The sequence below is a fragment of the Heteronotia binoei genome, chromosome 19, assembly GCF_032191835.1.
Source record: "Heteronotia binoei isolate CCM8104 ecotype False Entrance Well chromosome 19, APGP_CSIRO_Hbin_v1, whole genome shotgun sequence".
Taxonomy (NCBI): Eukaryota; Metazoa; Chordata; class Lepidosauria; order Squamata; family Gekkonidae; genus Heteronotia; species Heteronotia binoei.
Window position 1 is genome coordinate 28,416,007 of NC_083241.1, and position 22,887 is coordinate 28,438,893.

The 22,887-nt window shown below is 45.0% G+C and overlaps 1 protein-coding gene across 1 annotated transcript; it reads right to left on the reverse strand.

Moving 5' to 3' along the window:
* Positions 1-3,915: 3,915 nt before the first annotated feature.
* Positions 3,916-16,421, reverse strand: BCL2L10 (BCL2 like 10). The gene is made up of 2 exons (XM_060259885.1): positions 15,961-16,421; positions 3,916-5,051 (listed from the first exon to the last, which is right to left on the reverse strand). Exons 1-2 carry the CDS (start codon positions 16,363-16,365, stop codon positions 4,920-4,922), a joined length of 537 nt encoding a protein of 178 aa, XP_060115868.1. The 5' UTR covers positions 16,366-16,421; the 3' UTR covers positions 3,916-4,919.
* Positions 16,422-22,887: the final 6,466 nt, after the last annotated feature.

Genomic DNA, 22,887 nt, shown 5'->3' on the forward strand with positions numbered 1-22,887 from the left:
TTAAACTGAAAAGTCCCAGACTTTTTAGCCTTTCCTCATAGGCAGGACTTTTTTTGTAGCAGGCACTCCTTTGCATATAGACCACACACTCCTGATATAGCTAATCCTCCGAAAGCTTACAGGGCCTACTGTAAACTCCAGGAGGACTGGCTACATCAAAGGAGTGTGGCCTAATATGCAAAAGAGTTCCTGCTACTAAAAAAGCCCTGTTCATAGGGAAGGTGGTCCAACCTCTTAATCATCTTGCTTGCTCTCTTCTGTGCTTTTTCTAGCCATATGATTCTCTTTTGGAGATATGATGACCAGAACTGCACAGAGTATTCCAAATGAGACCACACCACCAATCTACTCAGGGGCATTATAACAATGGCCATTTTATTTCCAACCCCTGTTCTAATAATCCCCCCAACAACATGGGAGTTTGCCTTTTTTTTAACCATTGCAGCAAACTCCACATTTTAACCTACCAAGCACAGGGAACAAGTACAGCGAGGCTAGGGGTATAAAGTGCAGGTGTGACTCTACCCCATAGAGTCACACACCCTCTCCTATACCTGTTCAGGGACACAAGTTCATGCTTGTGCTGCAGATGAGCCATCTTCATGTGAACACTAAGCAATAGAAACTGTATTCTTCAAAAGAATGAGAAGAAAGGGGTGTGGAGTTCCTTTCATTATCCCTTGCATATCTGTTTTACAATAGGAGGCGGCTCCCATGTTCAGAAATAAATGCAAGGACGTGCTAAATTAAACACAGGAACTCCCCCAACTGAGCTGCTGTCATAGGCCAGAACCATTAAGAGACACAAAACCAGAGTGGAATTAAACTGATGTGTAGCTGCATAAACTGTTGTGGGTTCTGTATAAAGGATTTTTTTTAAAAAAAATGTAATATAGAGCTTCTTCAACCTCCCACCCCAAGATCCTAGGTACAATCTACCCTATCTGCTATGTGACCTCATTTATGCAGAGTTTCTGATTGGAGCTTCTCTGCTATGCTAACAGCAGCTATAGACAATTAGTTCAGGCATCCTTTTCCAAATCTTGCAATTAACAAAAACAAATTTCCCTTTCTTTCTGGTATCTTTTATGAATGAGACACAGTATATGAAAATGAAGGACAAAACTGGAAGGTGTGACTTTACACAAATATAAAAAAGGAAATCAGAAAGCAAACGTTACTGAGCTACTCCCATGTATTTATTACTTCCTCATTTCCCTGTACTTCACTGATCTGTTTCTTAAACTATTCCCGAGTTTATAAGCACCTTTGGTTTTCCATTTGACAAGCAGCTTTCCAGTTATCGAACCTCATTCCAGAAGTGAAGCTTCCTCAATCTAAAATATTTTCCATTATATATGGTGATATTAATAAGCCTGTATAGTTATAAAAAGACCCAATACTTGAACAACTTGTTCTGTTATTGGCAAAACCCAAGCCCAGCAGATCTTGTAATGTTTGCATTTGGTTCCATCAGCTTCATGGCAACCAAACTAGCTTGCGCTCTTCAACAAGTCAATGAGCTACAGTTCACAGCAGATCTGGCTTTGGAAGGTTATGAGAACAGAATTCCTGAACAGAGAATGTTGGCAGGTGTAAGAGAGATTGCACCTACTCAAGTGACCACCAGCCCAATGTTCCGACTTCCACTGCATGGGGGTCCCTCTAGTTGGATTTGTCAAGTGCTCAAATCCCTCCACAGGCACAAATTCATCAAGGGGCCCCAATACTCACTCTAGTTCACTGCATGTCACTGGGGAGATATCTGCAAGAGAGAACACAAAATGTAGGACACTCCCCTTTGCCATTCCAACTAGCGGTGGCAATCTTATGCTATGCAACCTGGAGTACAAAATTGTGCTGCGCAACCATCTTTATGCATAACTGGCAACCAGTGTTCCCTCTAAGTTGAGTTAGCGTGAGCTAGCTCAGTTTTTTTAGCCTCCAGCTCACATTTTTGTCTTGTTGTTGTTCAGTCGTACAGTCGAGTCCAACTCTTTGCGACCCCATTTTTGTCTTCGCTCAGGAAAAATGGCCCCAGAGCAACCTAATTTATGCAGGAGCTCACAACATTAACGCCAGCAGCTCATAAAGTAGAATTTTTGCTCACAAGACTCCACAGCTTAGCGGGAGTATTGCTGGCAACTACAATGAACAATCATACAAAGTAATGTGGGCTTTCTTTTCTCTTTTTTAAAAACATGCATTTAAAAGATGTTGCAAGATAACAGAAGAGAAATGCACACGAGAACCACTGCTCCCTACAGCAGGAGGGTTTGTCACCTATAATAATGAAACTAATGCATAACTTAACTACTGCAAACTCAAGATAACCAAAACGTACACCCACCCAAGACTTTGGTCTTACTGTAAAAAGCACGATCTCCTTAAAGCGATACAGAAAGCTTCATACACAAGTCAGGCTTATATTGTTTGGCACATACTGTGCATTGCCAATGTGCAAATTAAATTCAGCTCTTTTTAGACAAGCAGGCTTCTAGGCCGCAGTCTTGCAAAGCTTACAAATAAGGGAACATCAGCATGTACAGCCACCTGTATAACTTAACAGACCAAGCCACCTTGATTTAAAGAGGCATATCTGTTTATCTTGTGCATTAAACCTTCTTCTCCCTACCCCAAGTACAGAGCAGCCAGATCACATCTCCAACTGTACCTTTACTGCCCTTGAGTTCACTGGCAACAGCAACAGGGGGTACTATAGCTTCCCACTGCAGTCGCTTCTTCCATTCTTCCCTTCTGTGGGGCCAATGTTCTCTCTTGCTTTGGCAAAAGGAAAGAGGGCAGAGCAGGAGAAAACAGCATCATCTGTCAAAAGAGCAACCTCCGGGCTGTGACCCCTTCCCCCCACAATCACTTCCATTTGATTTCCACAGGATTGCCCCCCAGTGTGAAGGCCTACGGTACACCTATAACTGATGTGCTGGATTTGGAAGTCAAAAGTTTGATGCTCAGGGAGTTGCTACTCGTCTCTCTAGGTCAGGGGTTCCCAACCTTTTTGAGCTTGTAGGCAGCCCTGAACTTCATACACAGCATGGTGGGTGCAGTCATAAAATGGCTGCCACAGCTTAATTTAACCACACAGTGAAGATCCTTGTGCTGCAGTGGCAGCTGCTGCCAAAGTCACGATTTCAAAAATCAGGCAAAGCCAATCAAGTCTCCAATGGCCAACCAGAAGTCTTCCGCTTCGCCCCCAAAATAAGCATCACTGGAATCAGACACAGATCAAGATGGGCAGTTGTATTAGTCTGTCTGTAGAAGTAGAAAAGAGCAAGAGTCCTGTAGCATCTTAAACACTAACATCATTGGTGGCTGGGTGGGAGCGTTCATGAGACACTGCCCACTTCTTCAGATACAGCTCCAACAAGGGTGGCCAAACTTCCTTAATGGGAGAGCTATACAGAACAAATGTCAATCGTTTGAGAGAAGGAAAGAAGGAAGGGAAGGAGGGGTGGAAAGAAAGCAACTTTAAATGCATTCTCCAAGCCACCAGCTGGCTTGGAGATGTGATTTAAAGAGAGAAATGCCTTCTCCAAGCTGGCCAGGGAGGGTTTCAAGAGCTACACAATATGTGTAAAAGAGCCACAGACTGGCCACCCCTGAGCTAAAATAACAAATGACCCCATGTTTTAGCTGTATCTAAAGAAGTGAGCGGTGAAAGGCAAAGACAAGACATGAAGATTAGCAACTATGAATCCTTTCTACTTGACCAATCATGGGATCTGACCCAGCGATTGCACCCTGCTATACTGAACTAAAGAATCCCAGACTGAGGATGGGAATAATTATATCCCCTACTCAGGAAGACCATCTTAAGCAGAACAGCAAATACATACTGGGCTTCTTTAAATTTAAAAGGAAAAAGAAAGTCATGTCAATGCAAGTGAATGTGCTCAATTTAAAATAAAAATATTCAGTTGTATTTATTCACATATTAAAACTGTACAAACTAAAGAAAATGACACTGAACGTTTTTGGAGACTATTTTTACAATACACAGTACACAATACCAAATTGTTAAACAAGGCAGAAGACAGTAGGTACAGCCCAGAAAGCAACCGTGAGACAGCTTTTCGTTTCTTTAAAAAAAAAAATGGAACTTAACAAAAATAGATGTTACCAGCTACCAGTTATTATACAATGATAAATACTTCAAAAATATATTAAGTTATATGAAGTTTCTGGGTTTGACAGGAAATCCACAGAAAGCCCAGCCTCTGATGGACCTCCAAAATAGACCAATTTCAAAAAAGGTTTTTCAATAGTTAAACTCGCTTCAGTTAAAAGAACTGGTTCTTCAGCCTTCTGCTGTTTTGGTATCAACATTCATCGCCTACATGTAGTGTAAGTTGCATTAAGGTCATAACAAAAAAAGACCACGTAAGCTATTAATGCTCTGTGCAATATGGATCTTGCAGTTATACATTGAGGAGTCAAATCAGTACTGTGTGCATTGCACCAAAGGTGGAATTATGCTCTTCATTCTTGCTAATACTGGCTCACATTTCACAAGGCAACTTCTTCCCCCTACACACACAAACAAAAATCCAAACACACATCTTCACTTGGGTTCCATTGCAAGCCCATCTAACATATTTAGCATAACATCCAGTACTCAGCAGTTCTCTAGAATGGGACTAACATGACAACTACAGCTCTCACGTCAAGGCCAACAAAACATCCAAACTTAGGATTTAACCGGTCTTTGCTTCCATTCGTGTATTGCCACAGCCAAGGTGGGATGTGCTTCATTTTCAACGTTCTGCTCCAGACACCGATTAAAAAATATAAGCTTCTGTCTTTCACCATCATAGAAATATAGAATGGACTCTTAACTGGTACTTGTTGGCAGTTTCGAAGAGTTTTTCCCCCTCCCCATAGTCAAGTCCACCGATGTATTTTTATCGCACAGCCAAGAGGAAAGCCAATCCCGCCAGGCCAAATCCTGCGGCCGCCATGATAGCGTTGCTTATGGTACTGTTCTGGTCAGTTGCATCAGAGCCATGTTTGTTGAAGAAGTGATAGAACCCGTCCTAGGAAAACAAAGAGCAAGATCTCAAGTCAGAGGTATTGGGAAATCAGCCACCTTGCATTCAATCTTCACATCTTTATCCCTCCCAACCTCCAAGGAGCTCACAGGCCATGCAACAGGGTTTCCTCCCTCCTCCATTTTATCTTCACCATCACCCTTGAGGATGGTTAAGTTGAGAGTGTGACCAGCCCGAAGTCACCCTGCAAGACTCATATCAAATTCAAACTCGGGCCCCCTGAGCCCTAGTGCAACACCACGCTGACTCTCTTAGGAATTCTTCCAAGCCAAGGGGGAAGTAGATTCCTCAGGGTTAATTCACGACTTCAACCAGTGGATGGAAAACACCACTAGCAGAACCTTCATGCCAGTCCAAACAAAGGCACCTTTTAAAAGTGACCATTCATGTATTAAACCACAAGTCACTGAAGTCATTGCCTCTGTCAGCCCCAGAACTATGAGCTAGTGGTTCCCTACCCCCCCCCCCCAATGCTCTGGCACATTCCCAGCAAGGGTGGGGGATCCAGAGCCAAATTTGACACCATCCAACAATACCCCTTCCTCCCCTGTGGTCCAACCAATGCAGCACACACAAAATCATCCTGTTCTTTACTACAGTTCCAAGTTAAATGAAGCTATGAGAAAAGCCATGGTTACAAGTAAGAACCAAACACTCTGCCTCTAACTCGGCAGATGCCCCAGCCAAGCGTTATCCTGTCAGCTACAAATTGACAAACTTGGTACAGCAAGCCTCGGGAACAGATATCTTCAGAAAGGTACTATTCAGTCCTATCCCCGGTTCTGAATGTTGCGTGTGCACACATACGGATACACATGCTCCTTAGGCCTGCAAAGGGCTCAATTCAGAGATGACCTATGACCAAAAGAAACTGGGCAGCTGCCTTTATTCAAGATCAAGGAGAAATGGCAGTAACACAGCTCCAGATGGCCACGTCTGAACTTATCTGGCAGATGTCTATGTAAACGAGTTATGCCCTTTAATTTCTTCCGGAACTTTGTTCTTTCCACTTTAATTTGTGCACACAATGGATGCATTTTTCGCTGTCAGTTTACACTTTCTTTTGCCAGCAGCTGCTCTATGTTCATTAGCATTCAGGTGGGCAGATTACAGGAAAAAGAGAATTAACCCCCCCACAAACACACACAATTTGTATATGGAAAGGAAGAAGTTAAGCCAGTCACCTTTCAGAATTGTTTTGTGTACATTCAACAAAGTAGAATTGAGCCTGTACAACTGGAAATGAGACGGGGAGGTGACACATTATGGTTTATTTCCATTTCACTACTATTTGAAAAAGGACTGGAAAAGGGCTAGTTAAGAATGCGGGACAGAAAGTTCTCTTCTGGAAATAAAGGTTTTCCACTACTATAATTTTCCTATGGCAGATTCTTTTCGCCCCCTACTTCATATCAGCTGGAGCTGAACATGAGTAATCATTTAGACATCCAACTCAGGGGGAAAAAGCACATTAGACAGTTATTCCATCAGCTACACTTAAAATTAACTGTAGATATATCCAATCCAGTTTAAACTACATATAAACTGTGTTTTACTGAATTTTGCTCCATACCAAATAGAGACTCCAGATCTTTAGACAGAACTGTATGTACATATGCCAAATGAATCTATCTGAATGGAGACATTCTCTGATGCAAGAAAGCCTACACACCTATTAAGACCCATTTCAAGTCCACCACTAGTACCTTTTGCTTTGACTTTTAAAAAAAGTCTACCAGCACAATTAAGAAGTTTATTTTAACAAAAAACCCTGTGGAGACTAATTTATGCCAACTGACATTTAAAACTACTTTACATATAACATTTAAAACTTTGAAAGATGTTTCTTCCTGCTGTGGAGGAGTGCTGCTAAGTTTTCACAAAATGATGTTCTTTGCTTTGTAAAACCCATCTTATTCAAATGCCAGACTGTCACTACACTAGCATTAATGTCAGTTGCCCCAAGATTAAATGGGTATTAAGACAGATTTTCTGCTCTGGGCCCACACCCTAACCCTAGACCAGGGGTGGCCAAACTTGTTTAATATAAGAGTCACACAGAATAGACATCAGATGTTTGAGAGTTGCAAAACATGAACATCAGATGTTTGAGAGCTGCTAGAAAGGGAAGGAGTGGAAAGAAAGCAACTTTAAATGCATTCTCCAAGCTACTGGCTGACTTGGCTTGGAGAAATAATTTAAAGAGACAAATGCCTTCTCCAAGCCGTCTGATGGGGTGGGTGAGGGCTTCAACAGCCACACAATATGCATGAAAGAGCCACATGTAATTCCCAAGCCACAGTTTGGCCACCCCTGCCCCAGATACTACAAAAGCAGGTTTCTTTCTACAAAAGGGCCCCAGATCCACCAACCAATCAAGACTTTATTGACAAATGCCACATCAGCAGCAGGGGCACAAACATAAATCGTTCGCTTTGTAAAGGTAAGCTGATTTTCCAACATGTGGCAAATAAGGCTCCTGCTACTGTCACACATGCTCTCCTCTGTGCCCAGGTAGAGGGAAAGGTTGTGCACAAGAACCCTTTTAAAGATTATCTGCCCTAGGCTTACTTCAAAGCAGGTCCTTATGAATGGCTGGAGAAGTGGCATCTTATTACATTCGCCCATAGGTTAGAAAATAAGCTTTTGTCCAAATAAAAATCTTTAGGGGGCCTTCTTTTTGTAGGTGCTTTGGGATGTTTGCAGACTGTGACTTCACAGAGACTGCGGGGGAGGGAGGGAGATGTGACCAGATTTCACCAAGAGGCAGGTTTCGAATAGACTTTCCCACCAATGGCCTGTTTGAAAACTGAGAACTCAATACAGGTTTCTATGTATTCTCTACCCTAGTACTGTGGGAAATAGTTGCTTTGAAGTTGATTATTCAACATTCCTGGAAGAGGTTTAAACCTGCACCCACGCTCAACAATGGCCAGCGCCAGATACTTCAGAGAGACAGAAACTCTACACTGGGGTGGGGGAAGAAACCCTTAGTTAACTAGAAGAAGTATTTGTAAGCTTTGGCTGGGCCTTTGCTTGAGCCAGAAAAATAAGAAATCCATTCCTAAACAGTTAAAACATTATTGCTGACCAGCCATATTAGAAATGGATGTTTCTTTTTTGTAACGATCTCATAATACGTAAAATTCAAAGACAGAGAAGGCTTATGCAATATTAACGAGAGTATTTCTTTTTAAAATTTAAACTCTCTGAGATTCTAGCACACAGCAAGGCTCTATTTTTTTTAAACAGACTGACCTTTTGGAATTTCAAGAAGGGCTGGAGAAATTCCAAACACTTAAGAATTTGAAATATTTTTTCTCTCCAGCCTTGATTTTATCTAAGATGCAACAAAGACTTTTGTTGGCAGAGTTCTCATGCCAGGATCCATGGGAAAGGGGGGCGGAGAGTAGGGTTATGATTATAATGCAACCTCCTCCCCCCCAAAAAATGACCTGGAGAAATACCCTGCTTGCTCTTGCCTCCAGGGAGCCTAATCCCTTACACCAGAAGCTGTGGAATGTCCTTTTTCAGTTTCAGTGTACCCTTCCAGGGCCTTTTTTTGCAGCAGGAACTCTTTTGCATATTAGACCACACACTCCGATGTGGCCAATCCACCAAGTGCTTACAAGGCTTAGTACAGGGCCTACTGTAAGCTCCAGGAGGAATGGCTACATCAGAGGTGTGTAGCCTAATATGCAAAGGAGTTCCTGCTACAAAAAAAAAGCCCTGGTTCTATGCGCCATTTCAATAGTCGCACACCTCTCCGGCAATGCACAGCACCAAGCTGAGAAGGCAAACCAAACCTACCTAACATCAGCCCTCCAGAAGGAAAAAAAAAACCATACAGGAAACTGCTGTGTTGTCAGAAGCTCATGCATTTATGCATGACAAATGCTTTGGTGTTTATAGGTGAAGAGACTGCATTATAGGTGAAGAGACTAAAAGTCAAGGAAAGGAAGGACTTCCCAACTTCTGCTTGGGAACACACACATCCCTGCACTACTAAAGCATAAAGAATTCCCTTTCCCAAGCAGGGAATCTTAAGAACATAAGAGAAGCCATGTTGGATCAGGCCAATGGCTCACCCAGTCCAACACTCTGTGTCACACAGTGGCCAAAAAAAATTTATATATATATATATCTCGGCTTGGCTTCGCGAACGAAGATTTAAGAAGGGTGCAATAGTCCACGTCTGCTGCAGGCTCTATATACACACACACACACACACACACACTGTGGCTAATAGCCACTGATGGACCTCTGCTCCATATTTTTATCTAAACCCCTCTTGAAGGTGGCTATACTTGTGGCATCTTTATCCCCATATTACCACATGATGGTCAGCTGGGGAGGCATTCTCTCACCCCAACTACTACACCCATAGGCTGAATTCAAACACACCTAAATGACCACACCCAAATGCTACACAAATGTCCCCAGGGAGTCATGAGGATCAGGAGGTGAAGAGCCAGAGTGGTATGATGGCCAGAACAGGGCTCCCCACACTTTGTGAGCCTGCAGGCACATCTGGAATTCTGACACAGCCTGGTAGGCACAGCAACAAAATGGCTGCAGCAGGAGGTGGAGCTAGCTAGCAAAAAAATTATTGCACCCAAGGGCACCATGCTGAGGGGGGGGGGTGACTTTGGGCCAGTCACTCTGACAGTCTAACCTACATCATAGGAGAGAAAAACAAGGATATAAATGAAATATATTAATAAATAAAACTGAAGGTTCTGTGTTCCTAACTGCAAACTTCCACAAGTTTCTCTCCAGGCTTGGAGCTTGTTTGTTTGTTTTTAAAGGAATCTTCCATTCACCGCAAGCTTCATGAACCATACCTGAAATATGGCATGGGGTGATTACTGGAGCAATTTGCAACTTTGCTTTTAGGGGTTACAGTGTATTTATACATAGCATCCTATATTTAACAACAATTATAAGCTGCCATTTGAGGGCAATGCTTCATTCACTAAGTCCCATGAATACAGCCTTTGCACGCTTAGAAGATGATTTATTTCAAACGTCATCAAGAGACAGAAGTTTGTTCCCTGGCCTGCATACTCCGTTCCTTACAAAATGGCTACAGAACGGAAAACTTCCTAAAAACAAGAGATGCCACGTTGGATCAGGCCAATGGCCCATCCAGTCCAACACCCTGTGTCACAGAGTGGCAAAAAAAAACAAAACCAAGCGCCATCAGGAGGTCCATCAGTGGGACTAGGACACTAGTTCAGAAGAGCTGTTCCACCAGATTTAAGCATCATGAAGTGTGGGTGGCCCATGTCAGTACCACCAAACCAGGAACTTTTCCACTTCCCTGCCACACAAAAGGGGTGGGAATGTGTGAGCAAGAGGTCTTCTGGGATTACCATCATAATTAAACCTGTAATGTTGGCGACACCTTGGGGCGGTCAAATGATGGCTGCACCATTCTCAGGTTTAACCTTTTCGTATCTAGCAAGCCCCATGGATCACTTCTGGGCTTCACACTGGAAGACTCTTACTGGAATTCAAAGAGGTAGCCCGGATAGTCAACCTTCAAGGACAACTGCATGTGGCCGAGAATGCGGTAGTGCAGTCTGGACCTGATCACTGAACTCTAGCATCTGTTCTCTATGACCTCCACTAGCTGTATGAATCTAGGCAACACCAAACACCACACACTGCAGTTGCTGGCTTTGACCTTTACCACTCTTCTTCCACATGTCTAACCTGGAAATATGAAGGTAAAATACCGACATCTACTAAGCAACGCTTCCCTTTACTTGGGAAAGACTTTCCACCAGACCTTCCCCGTATCCAGTCATGGTGATAAAATCAGTACTAGTGATTAATCCCAGACAGGAGACACCCCAAGGCAAGGAGTGCCACTGTGAGCAAGACCTGGGGGCTAGGCCACTGTGAAATAGGTGTATTATTTAAGTCAAGGACAATGGCACTGGCCAGGGGTAGCCAAACTTACTTAACTTAAAAGCCACATAGAATAAACGTCAGATGTTTGAGGGAGGGAAGGAAGGAAAATAATGGGGAGGGAGAGGTGGAAAGAAAGCAACTTTAAATGCATTCTCCAAGCCACCGGCTGGCTTGGTTTAGAGAAGTGATTTAAAGAGACAAATGCCCTCTCCAAGCTGGTCAATGGGGCAGCAGGGGCTTAGAGAGCCACACATGTGTGAAAGAGCCATATGCGTCTCCCATGCCACAATTTGGTCACCCTTGTACTAGGCAAAAGGTTAATCACAGCTGCGTCTGTACTAGGCTATCAGGTTTGATCAAGGATGCCAACTGCCAGGTTGGGAATCTTCTAGAGAATTAGGAATTTCTTAAGAGAACTGGGGGTGGAGCCTGGGAAGGGCGTGGACCTCAGCAGTGTATAATACCATAGAGTCCACCCTCCAAAGCAGCCATTTTCTCCAAGGGAAACTGATTTCTATGATACGGAGACCAGTTGTAAATCTGGGAGATATCCAGGTGGATCTCACCTGGAGGCTGACAACCCTAGGCTAGATATAGACAACTCTTGTCTTTCACTCTCACCCAATTACCTTATTACAGCCCCAAGATTTTGAACAGGTAGGTTCCATGATCCCCAACACAGCCCTTTGGGTCTTAGGAGAGCCAGTCTGGTGTAGTGGTTAAGTGTGTGGACTCTTATCTGGGAGAACCGGGTTTGATTCCCCACTCCTCCACTTGTACCTGCTAGCATGGCCTTGGGTCAGCCATAGCTCTGGCAGAGGTTGTCCTTGAAAGGGCAGCTGCTGTGAGAGCCCTCTCCAGCCCCACCCACCTCACAGGGTGTCTGTTGTGGGGGAGGAAGACTCTGAGACTCTTCGGAGTGGAGGGCGGGATATAAATCCAATATCATCTTCATCTTCTTCATAGGGGACCTCCTTCCCTTTTTCACTAGAGGGCAGGTGAGGACATCCATTCCTATACACCCAATTTTCACTTTTCTAGCTAGTCACAGTAAAAAGAAAAATAATCATTCTAGAAAAGAGGTGGAACTATATAGAGTGGGAATACTTTAGCAAGGCTGCCAAGAGCCACCATGGGCCCCTGGACAAAGATTCCACCGGGGCTCCCATCTGACACTGTTCCAAAACAAAAATCAGAACAAAACTAATAACTTTGCTAGCTCTTAGCTTGCATCTATAATAATAACAAGGATTCACATGTCCATCTGTCTGTCCCATTCGCGGCAGGCATTGCTTACCAGAAAACAAAAACTAGGGATATCAAAATTGGGTACCGATTTCAGGATGATCGTGGGAGTTCCAGAGTCAAAAATGAAAGGAACTGGAACATCTTGGCCCCGGTTACCTCCAGGCTCCCATGCTATTTGCAACAGAAGCTAAGCTTGCGTAACAGTTAAAATGTTGGACTAGTATCTAGGAAACTCAGCTCTGCCAGGCAGAAGCTTAGTGAGAGACCCTGGGCCTGTCAAACACTCTCAGCCAAACCTTACTTCATGGACCAAGGTGGGCAACCCTTGGTCTTTGTTGGCACTGAACTCAAACTTTGTTCTACTTCACAGGGTTGGCATAAGGGTAAAACAGAGGAGACTTTGGGTCCCCCCTTGGGAAGAAAGGTGGGATATAAGTAAATAAAATAAATAGTCTTAACCTCTGTTCCTCATTTGTTACCACCAAGGTAGACCTTTTTGGCACCAGGGACTGGTTTTGTGGAAGGGAATTTTTCCACAGACCGGGGTGGGGTGGTGGTGGTGGTTTCAGGATGATACAATTGTGCACTTTATTTTGGTATGGTGGTTCAGTGTGCGGTTAAGCGTGCGGTCTCTTATCTGGGAGAACCGGGTTTGATTCCCCACTCCTCCACTTGCAGCTGCTGGAATGGCCTTGGGTCAGCCAGAGCTCTGGCAGAGGTTGTCCTTGAAAGGGCAGCTGCTGGGAGAGCCCTCTCAGCCCCACCCACCTCACAGGGTGTTTGTTGTGGGGGAGGGAGATAAAAGAGATTGTGAGCCACTCAGATTCAGAGTGGAGGGCAGGATATAAACCCAATGTAGTCTCCTTCTAATTATTATTATTACTACATTGTAATATATAATGAAATAATTATACAACTCATGGCCTGTTTTGGTACTGGTCCATGGCCCGATGGTTGAGGCCCCCTCACGTGATGGGTGGAAGGCAAGCATGTTTACTACTCTGATAAGATTATCAAACTGGTCATTACATTAACAAAAGTTTGCTATTATACTACTATTAAACATATTCTATGTTGCCAAGCAGGAGAGATGAAAAGTTGAGACGGAAAAAAATACAGATGGGGAGGAAAAAATTAGAAGTGGGGACCAATACTCCCTCTAAGCTGCGGAGTCTTGTGAGTAAAAATTCCACTTTGTGAGCTACTGACATTAAAGTTGTGAGCTACTGCATAAATTAGTTTGCTGTGGGGCCATCCTTCCTGAGCTAGGACAAAAATGTGTGAGCTGGAGGCTAAAAAGCTGTGAGCCAGCTCACACCAACTCAGCTTAGAGGGAACACTGGCAGATCATGGAAAAGAGTAAAATCAAGGAGGAAAATGTAAGAAAAGACAACAAAAGGGGGTTTTTGGAGGGGGGGCTGCTAACACACTCATACAGGACTGCCCCTTTGCAAGATCTGGTTGTGCTGGATGAAACTCTAAGAGAAAAACCATAGATAAAGACCTGGAGAGAAGTCTGCATGTGCCTAGCATGTCCTAGCTGGTCTTGCCTTGTTCCAGGGGTGGCTTGACTGATGGGTTTAGCAGGATACGACCACCCAATGGTTTCCCACAGTCTACTAGTAAATTGCAGAAAGGATTTCCCTTCCCTAGGCCTCTAGTGGCTGAAGAAATTAAAAAAAAAACATTTGGTCAATACAGCATATGGCTGGCTTCAGGGGCCCTTCAGCTGATTTGGACCCCTCAAATTTTGTTCCTCCCAGTCCCCCTCTTTTGGCAGCCCTGTACTCTAGAGCAGAGCTGGCCAAACTTGCTTAACATAAGAACTGCATAGAATAAATGTCAGATGTTTGAGAGCTGAAAGACATGAAGGAAGGAAGCTTTAAATGCATTCTCTAAGCCACACAATATGTGTGAAAGAGTCACAGTTTGGCCACCCCTGACCATCCAATAATATGTAAGCCTTCTATTTCACCAGGACCCCCCCGCAGTGTAGGCTGGGCAGACCACCTTCTTTAATGTCCTGTCTCAGCTACAGAACAGCACCTGAGCAATACAAGAGAATTTGGGTGTACTGTTCCAAGCAAGAACACTTATGTAATGGCATGAAAACAGTACACACTGTGCCATACCCAAAGGACTCTGGAGCTCCTTGCTGGGAAACCACACCACCCGTGTCAACAGGATAACCACATGCAACAGACTTGGAAGCAAAGATTCTCTTAATTAAAGCCAGGCTAGACACTTGCTCAGCCTGACAGACTCCCTTACGTCCAGGTCTTTACCATCTACAAAATGCAAATCTGTATTGTATAATAGTCAGCCTGGAATCAGAGTCCAAAGTTCCGCTCTGCCAGGGAAGCTCAAATGCCAGTCATATTTCTCAGCCTCACAAGGATGCTGCAAAGCTAAAAAGGGGGAGAGAGAACCCTGTATGCCCCCCCCCATCCTTGAAGGAAAGGAAAAGCAGGGCAAAAATGGGCTTAGAAATGTACACTGTGTGACTGATGCACAGCCCTCTTTTTAATGTCAAGAGGGACAACATTTTTCACATCCTCACAGCTGTGGAAATTTCCAGGAAAGAGGCACCCGAAGGCTCAGAATCCCTGCAGCGGCTCTTCCGTTCCTGACCTTTCAAGCTGCGCAGGCAGTCTTTTCGCCTTACGCCACCCAGCTCCTTCCCAGAAGCATTCCAAACTCTGCGGGTCCCTTGCCAACATTACCAGAAGGCTGAACAGATGCCCTTCGCTCCGCATAAAACGGCCGCAAGGGCAAAAACCTGGCCTCTTTGCAACTCCCCGCAAGCCCCGAGCGCCAGTTGCTGCAGAAGCCCGCCTTGCCTTAGCCAGGCAGGGTTCCTCACATCCATCTTTGGGCAAAGCATCATTCGGTTCTGGAAGGCTACACGGTGTACCGAGCAATTTTAGATTTAAAGGGACAAAGGCCGAAAAGGGGGGGAGAAGAGCAAAAGAGGCCAGCGCAAAAGGCAACTTCTCACAGGCTTGTCATAGAATTTGCTTCCCTTATATGGGAAAAAATATTATCCAGGCCTCCCTGATGTAACCAACAGTCATCCCTCCGCCTATTCAATCCTCTCCCCCCCCCCCCGCCCCGCGCTCCGGTTTGTTCTGGAAGCGGCGCCCCTCGCGTCTTCATGGAGGTTCTGGGGGTGGGGAGCGGTGGGCCAGGGAGCTCGCCCGCCCGCCCTGCCCCCTCCGGCAAGGGGGCTTGCAGCAGAGCCTTGGAGAGGGGACGGCGCGCGCGCCTTGGGGGCGCAGGAGCAGCCCGGAGGAGCGCCTTCGCCAAGGTCATTCTCAGCCAAGGAGCCCGCATCCGAGGCGGAGAGGAAGGAGGGGGGGGGGGAAGCGGGCAGCAGGAGACCCTGGAGCACACAATGAGCCCCCTCCCCCGGCAGCCCCGAGCGAGCGAGCGGTGCAGAGCTGCAATTGCGGGGAGACGCCTCCAGGCGCCGGGGAGCGCACAAGGACGGGGGTGGGGGGACGGGATTGGTCTCTTCCTGCGGGCAACCGGGGAAGGCGCACGCCGCCTGGAGACCCCCCTCTCGAAAGGCCGGGGCGCAGCCCGACGGAAGCGCAGCCATTGCGAAGGGAAGGAAGGGGCTGGGTTGGGGCTGCAGGCAAGCGATGCTGCTGCTGCGGCAGGAGGAGGAGGAGGAGGAGCGCGCCCCCCTCGCCCGGTGCCCTCGTCTTCTCCTCCCCGCTCTTACCCAGCCGCCGTGCGCCTCCAGCCACTCGCGTTTCTCGCCGGCCAGATAGGCGACCAGCGCCTCGGCCAGGGCGCTGATCTCCTCGCGGGCCCCCCGCTCGGCTAGCGCGGCTGCCAGGTTGCCGGTGAACACGACCAGCGCCACCACCCGGCCCCAGTTCAGGCCGCCGTCGGCTTCCATCTGCGCCGCCACCCGGCTCAAGTGGGCGGCCGCCCCGCCGGGCTCCGGTAAGGCCGCCGGGCTGCAAGCCGAGCGGAAGAACGTCTTCTCGCGGCTCTCCAGCTCGTCGGCCACCCGCCGCAGGGTCTTGGCCGTGCGGCTGGGGGGCAAGGCCGAGCCGCCCAGGTGGTGCTGCAGGTAGTCGTCCACCAGCTGCGCCGTCTCGGCTGGCAGCTCGCTCGGCATGGCGGCGGCCGATGAATCCGCTGGCTCACTACAACCGGGCCCCGTACCGGCGCCTGGCGCTGCCTAAGAAGCCGCCTCCGCCCCCGCGCTTGCCCACGTGGCCCGGCCGGCTTCGGCGGCTCCTCCTCCCGGCCTGGGAAGCTGAAGCTCCACGGCCCCCTCTCCTGGCCAAAGGAAGACAGCCAGCCGAGAGGCGCGCAGCCAGCGCCCATCACACGCGTGGCCTTCGGAAAGGTTCATTCCAGGCGGGGTGGCCTTGCAAAGCCCTGGCGGCAAAATAAAACAGGGATCCAGTGGCGGCCCCAAAGACTTCACAAACATTTATCCCATCAGCTGACTGGAGTGCCTGCTCACTAGGCTAAAGCTTACTCTGGAATAAATTTAACTGGTCATCATAACCGGGGCTATAGCCCAAGCTTGTTGGACCTCAGAAGTTAATCAAGGCTAGCCCTGGCTGGATATTATATTATTATCTACTTTTAAAAAAGGTAAAGGTAGTCCCCTGTGCAAGCACCAGTTGTTTTCAACTCTGGGGTGACGTCGCATCACAACGTTTTCAGGGCAGACTTTTTAATGGGGTGGTTTGCCATTGCCTTCCCAAATCATTTGCTGCTACTACTAGCAGTTTTTAAGTTGTAGGATTGCCAGCCTCCAGGTGGGGCCAGGAGAGCTCCCTGTTTTACAATTGGTCTCCAGATGAAAGAGATCAGTTCACCTGGAGAAAATGGGTGCTTGGGAGGGTGGACTCTATGGCCTTGCGCCATGCTGAGGTAAGGTTCCTCCCCAAGCCCTACTCACTTTAGTTCTACCCCCAAAATCTCCAGGTATTTTATAACCCAGAGTTGGCAGTCCTGGGATAAACAAGGAAATTCTGGGCCGCAAGGTCAGGCAGGCAATGACAAATTACCTCTGAGTCTCTTGCTTTGAAAACCCTGCTGGTTGCCATAAATTGGTTATGCCTTGATGGCATTTGCCACTACCTGGACTCCTGTTTTATTTTCCATTAAAAGGTGCATTTATTTATCTATAGCTGGCTTTTCTCCCCAAAGCGGCTGGTATTGTTCTCTCTTCCACAAGAATCCTGTGAGGTAGGTTAGACTGAGTGTGTGGGACTAGACTGGCTTCCCACAGTGGAGATCCAAACCTGGGTTGCCATCCTATGCTGAGTTACTTTGGAGGCACTCCTCTTCAAACTTCCTTCTGAGTAGGCTGGATCCACACAATGAAAAAAAACAAACCCAAAACAGAGCACTCAGTGGACGTTTGATCGGCATTCATGCTTTTACATTCTCAGGCCAACGTTTGCCTATGAGGAAAGGCTATTTTCTACACTACATTTATAGGCCTCCTTTCTCCCCAATAGAGACCCAAAGTGCCTTCCATCAATCTGTCCTCCATTTTATTTTTATAACAACCCTGTAAGGTAGGCTACACAGAGCGTGTGTGACTGGCCCAATGTTACTCAGATTCCATGGCAGTGTAGGGAAACAAACCTGGGTATTCCAGATCCCAGTCAGACACTCTAGCTCAGGGGTGGCCAGACTCGCTTAATGTAAGAGCCACACAGAATAAACATCAGATGTTTAAGAGTCGCAAGACAGGAAGGGAGGGAGATGGGTGAAGAAGAGGTGGAAAGAAAGCAACTTTAAATACATTTTCCAAGCCACTGGCTGGCTCGGAGAAGTGATTTAGAGACAAATGCCGTCTCTAAGCCGGCCAATGGGTTGGTGGGGGCTTTGAGAGCCACACAATATGTATGAAAGAGCCACATTTGGCTCCCCAGCCACCCCTGCTCTAATTTCTAGACCACGCTGTCTCTCCTCACTTTCTCCTTAATTCTCTGAAATTTGGTGAGCAAGACTGTATGGGTACCAATGCTCCCTTGCAAACTATGGAGTCTTGTCAACAGAAATTCTACTTTGTGAGCTACTGACATTTAAGTTGTAAGCTGCTGTATACATTAGTTTGCTCTGAGGGCATTTTTCCTGAGCTAAGACATGAATGTGTGAGCTGGAGGCTAAAAAACTGTGAGCTAGCTGACTAACTCAGCGTAGAGTGAACACTGATGGGTACTGTGTTCAGTTCTAGAAAATTTAATCACAAATGGCTGGGAATGTGTTTTCAGTTGAAACCAATGAAAATTTACAACACAAAACCTAAATGATTAAAACTGTGACTTTATATTTTGAGTCACACCTTCAGTAGCAAGATGTGTGGTACAACAGCTAGGGGAAAAAACACTCCATGGTTACCAAGTTGCTGTCAACTCATAATTGACTATCTTCTCTATTTTGGGAGGTGCCCATTGTGTCTCTGATCCATGAATCACAATGTGTGTGGCTGCAAAACCTGGTCCTTTAATGATAACGCTCTTATGCATCCCCCAGAATAGCCAGATATCATTCATTTAGCAGATATATTTTCCCAACTCTACATGTGTTATATTCGCTAGAAAAATGTTGCTCATTACTGTTGTGGTTGTTGGTAAGCATGTGGTAGTTGTTGCCAATGAAGTCATCCTCCATGGTTTCTAAACTTTCTTACTGCATAAGCAGATGAAAGCTTGCCCAGGAACTTTTTGAAACAAATAGAGAACAAGAAAAGGGAAGGGAAAATGAGAATGAACATTGACAAAAGGACAGGAAAGTTGGGAAAATTACAAGAACACAGAGAAGGAACAAGGGAAATGTGTAAATAATGGGTATTCCCCAATACGATGAGGTTATTTCCCTTACCTACGGTAAGCTGTATTTAAGTACTTTCCCCATAAAAAAAGCATAACTGAGAGGGTAGTATTTCTAGGATTTGGTTATCTCTGTAAACAGGAACTCCCCCCCCCCCATTTACTACTATGAAATAAGCAGGAGTTCATGGAGGCTCTTCACAAAATGGCTGCTCCAAAACTACCTCATTGTGTCTGTCATAAGGAAATATTTTGTTATTGACAATACTGTCTGGAAAAAGGTCCAGAGCACAAACTTAGTAATAATATGAATAAATCTGACTCTCCCCCTACCAGATTTGTGTGAGGGTTTTCTCCTCAGCCTACCTCATTCAGGTGGCCTGCGATCTACTAGGCCCGGCTGAGGCCTGCTCTCCTCTTGGGAGTTTTCCTGAAGAGCCAGAAGTCCAGACAGGGGACAGGAGTCTTCCGCAAGGGCTGTCTCTTAAAAATTAATATGAAACAATAGGAACAAAGCCCCAGGAACCCTGGGAACTGTAATTTGGTATCACTGGGGCTTCTTGTGGGCTGCAGCTGTTGTTATAACGAAAAGAAGACGACAACAAAAAACGTGGAAGAGAAAAGCCAAAGAGCCTGCACAAAGAACCAGAATGCAAATTGGGGGCCTGGCCTATGACAGGCTAGGCTGCTTTCCGGAAAAGAGAAAGAACTAGGGCTAAATTCTCCCTGAAGAGCAGGAAGAAGTTGCTCAGGTGAACAGCAACTGTCAGAGACAAGCTTTTGATGTGCTCAGGTGAAGACCTAGTGCTTTCCTCAGCAGAATCTGAAGTTTTCTTTCAGACTAAGTAGGCTTCCTCCAATGGAAAGGACTCTCTCCACTGTATAGATTTGTGTAATACACATGTACACACACACACTACAGAAAGTTAGGAAGATGGAAAGGGTTCATCATCTTTTTTTCTCATGAATTTCTTTTCAAAACCATGCCATCTACCAAAACTGTACAAAGCCTTATTTCACAGAGTGCATGATATTTTTTCTTTTGACATTGCACAATATGTATCTACCTGCACGTTATAATAAACCATGGTCATAACAAACTCAGTGCGTTTGGAAATTTTCAATCTTTTATTTTCTGCATGACTTGATTTTTCATGGTCTCACACTTAGTACAAAAGCAGAAGATAAAACCTTGGGATACCCCCACAACTGTCTCAGTTTCAGGAACCTTGATTTCAAGAAACTTTTTGTTGTTGTTCAGTTGCACAGTTGAGTCTGACTCTTTGCGACCCCAAGAAACTTTAGTACATTATTTACTTGTTCTGCCATACAATGCGTTGATAAGTCTATCCTAAAGTAGTCATTTACCATTAACACTCCCACCCCCACACTGCAAGTACCAGCTCAGCTTTCAGCAAAGCATCCTTGGAGCTAGTCTAGTTCTTAGAATAAACTTTGGGACTTTTGTTACTAGGAAAACCCCTATAAAACTTTGCAGTTTCTTGTAGTATTGCTGTTTTGTTTTCTGTTGATTCATGCCTTCCAACCACCCAAATCAATATAAGGCTTCTCACTATTATCTTTTAACGCATCAGAGAAATGTGGCAGTATAGATCCGAAGTCCAAGCTATTGGCTTTTATGTTTTATTACATTTATAGCTTACCTTTCTCCTTTTGTGTTCTACAACTCTGGTGAGTGACTAGTTGCTGCCAGAAACATGAATGGCAGTTTAAATCCACTTCCCCACCACATACTTCAAGATGGCCAGTCAACAAAACCTTCATCTCAACAACACACTCTAGGTACATACACCATCTATCTGGAAGGTCAGGAAGAACCAAGTCCAGTTTATACTTCAGGGTATAAATTCTCATATCTGACAAAGGAAGCTTGGATTCTTGAAAGCTTTGTACCCTGAAACTAGGGTTGCCAGCTCTGGGTTAGGAAATTCCTGGAGATTTGGAAAGTGGAATTTGGGAAAGGAAGGATTTAGAGAGAGGATGGACTTCAGCAGGATATAATACACAGAGTCCGCCCCAAAACAGCCATTTTCTCCAGAAGAATTGGTCTCTGACACCTGGGCATCAGTTATAATCCCAGGATATCTCCAGCTACCACTTGGAGGTAGGGAACCCTGCCTGAAACTTGTGTTGGTCTCTAAGGTGCTACAGAATTCAAATCTGGTTTTCTTCCCCGATTTTATTTTTTAAATAGATAATTTTTATTTAAAAATATATCACAAGGGGAAAAAAACACGTGAGGGAAAGAAAGGATAACACCTACATAGTAAAGGGAAGGAGCATTAAGTCAGTATATAACCCCAACAGAGGAACTTAGCAACCATGCACTCAAATAATTCCAGTCCTGGAAGTGTACATTAATTGGAATACTCTCCAATCTCAGCTAAATATTGGTACCTACAAAAGTGCTGTTTGTATCATCACAGCATTGAGAGTTTAGACCAGGGGTGGCCAAACTGTGGCTCGGGAGCCACATGTGGCTCTTTAACACATATTGTGTGGCTCTTGGAAGCCTCCACTGCCCTGTCAGCCATCCTGGAGAAGGCCATTTCTCCAGGCTAGGCCAGCCATCAGCTTGGAGAATGCATTTAAAATTAAAGTTCCTTTCTTTCCACCTCTCCCTCCATCTATTTGCCTGCCTTCCTATATTGTGGCTCTCAAGCATCTGATGTTTATTCTATGTGGCTCCTACATCAAGGAAGTTTGGCCACCCCTTATATTAGCGATCTTTCCCATTACAAATTGTGTCTAACTATTCTACTGTAGACCAACATGGCTAACCTTTGAAACCATCTAGGAAGGTGCATTCGTTTTCAGACCAATGGAGAAAATTAAACAGCTATTATTTGTTGCATTCACTTTTGTAACAAAAACAAATGTGAATTATAATGAGCAAACTAATACCATCCATTTAATTATTTTCACTGGTGCCTAGCCGTCTGGGTGAAGAGTTCAAGGAGGTGGAGAAAAGGTCAGTAGAGACAGATAAGAAACTGATACCTTTCCCCCCAATCATCCAAGTCAAGCACATCTGGCAACAGCAGCTGGAGCAGAAGTCAAGAAGGGGAGAGAGGAAAGAGACATCAAAGCATTCTCATTGAAACAAAAATAAATGCCATAAAATTAATGAGAATGGTAATAAATATAACCAAAAAATGGATTATGCTCTTGAAACAAAACCAAATTTAAAAAGAACGGCAACGTTTCTATGGGTTGTATGATAAGTTTCTTTTAGTTTCCTTGCAGAAAGTGCAATAAGTTTCAGCTTTTTTATTCTATCCTATTCTGGCAAAAGAAAAGTCAGGAATATATGGGAAACAAAGCTACATTTAAAAAAGTTAAAACCACACAGAACCAATCATAGAGGCAAAGATTCTCAGTATGGAAAATACAATTTATTACATGGAGGCCCATATCAACACAATGTTTTTTTCCCATTCAGAATGCAAAACACCTTGTCAAGTAAATACTGCCTAATCAAACATGTGCAGTGTGTCAGCTTGGCATTGTACAACATGCTCTAACATTTACAGTTTTTTACAGTGCGTTCAATTTGTCACAGGCATAATTTGCCACAAACACTGCAAAAGCACAGAGGATCATTTTCCCCAAACAGAAGATGCGGGAACTGATTTGACGAGGATCGTAGAAGTCTGAGAAGTTCCCAGCACATCAGTTACATTACAGTTGAATTCGTTCTTGAGTTGTGCAGCCAGACGTTTTCATGAACAAAAGAACTGCCTAATATAAGTATTTACACCTCTTTAAAAATAAATATTTTTTAAAAAATCTATTCCATAAATTAATTTCGATCAGTT

What these genes read in the sequence shown, in the direction of transcription:
- BCL2L10 (XM_060259885.1), bottom strand. Translation starts at nt 16,365, where the DNA reads ATGCCGAGCGAGCTGCCAGCCGAGACGGCGCAGCTGGTGGACGACTAC. An exon ending in TGGAGGCGCACGGCGGCTGG is followed by an intron (nt 5,052 to 15,960) that starts GTAAGAGCGGGG and finishes TTGTTTTCCTAG; the next exon opens with GACGGGTTCTATCACTTCTT.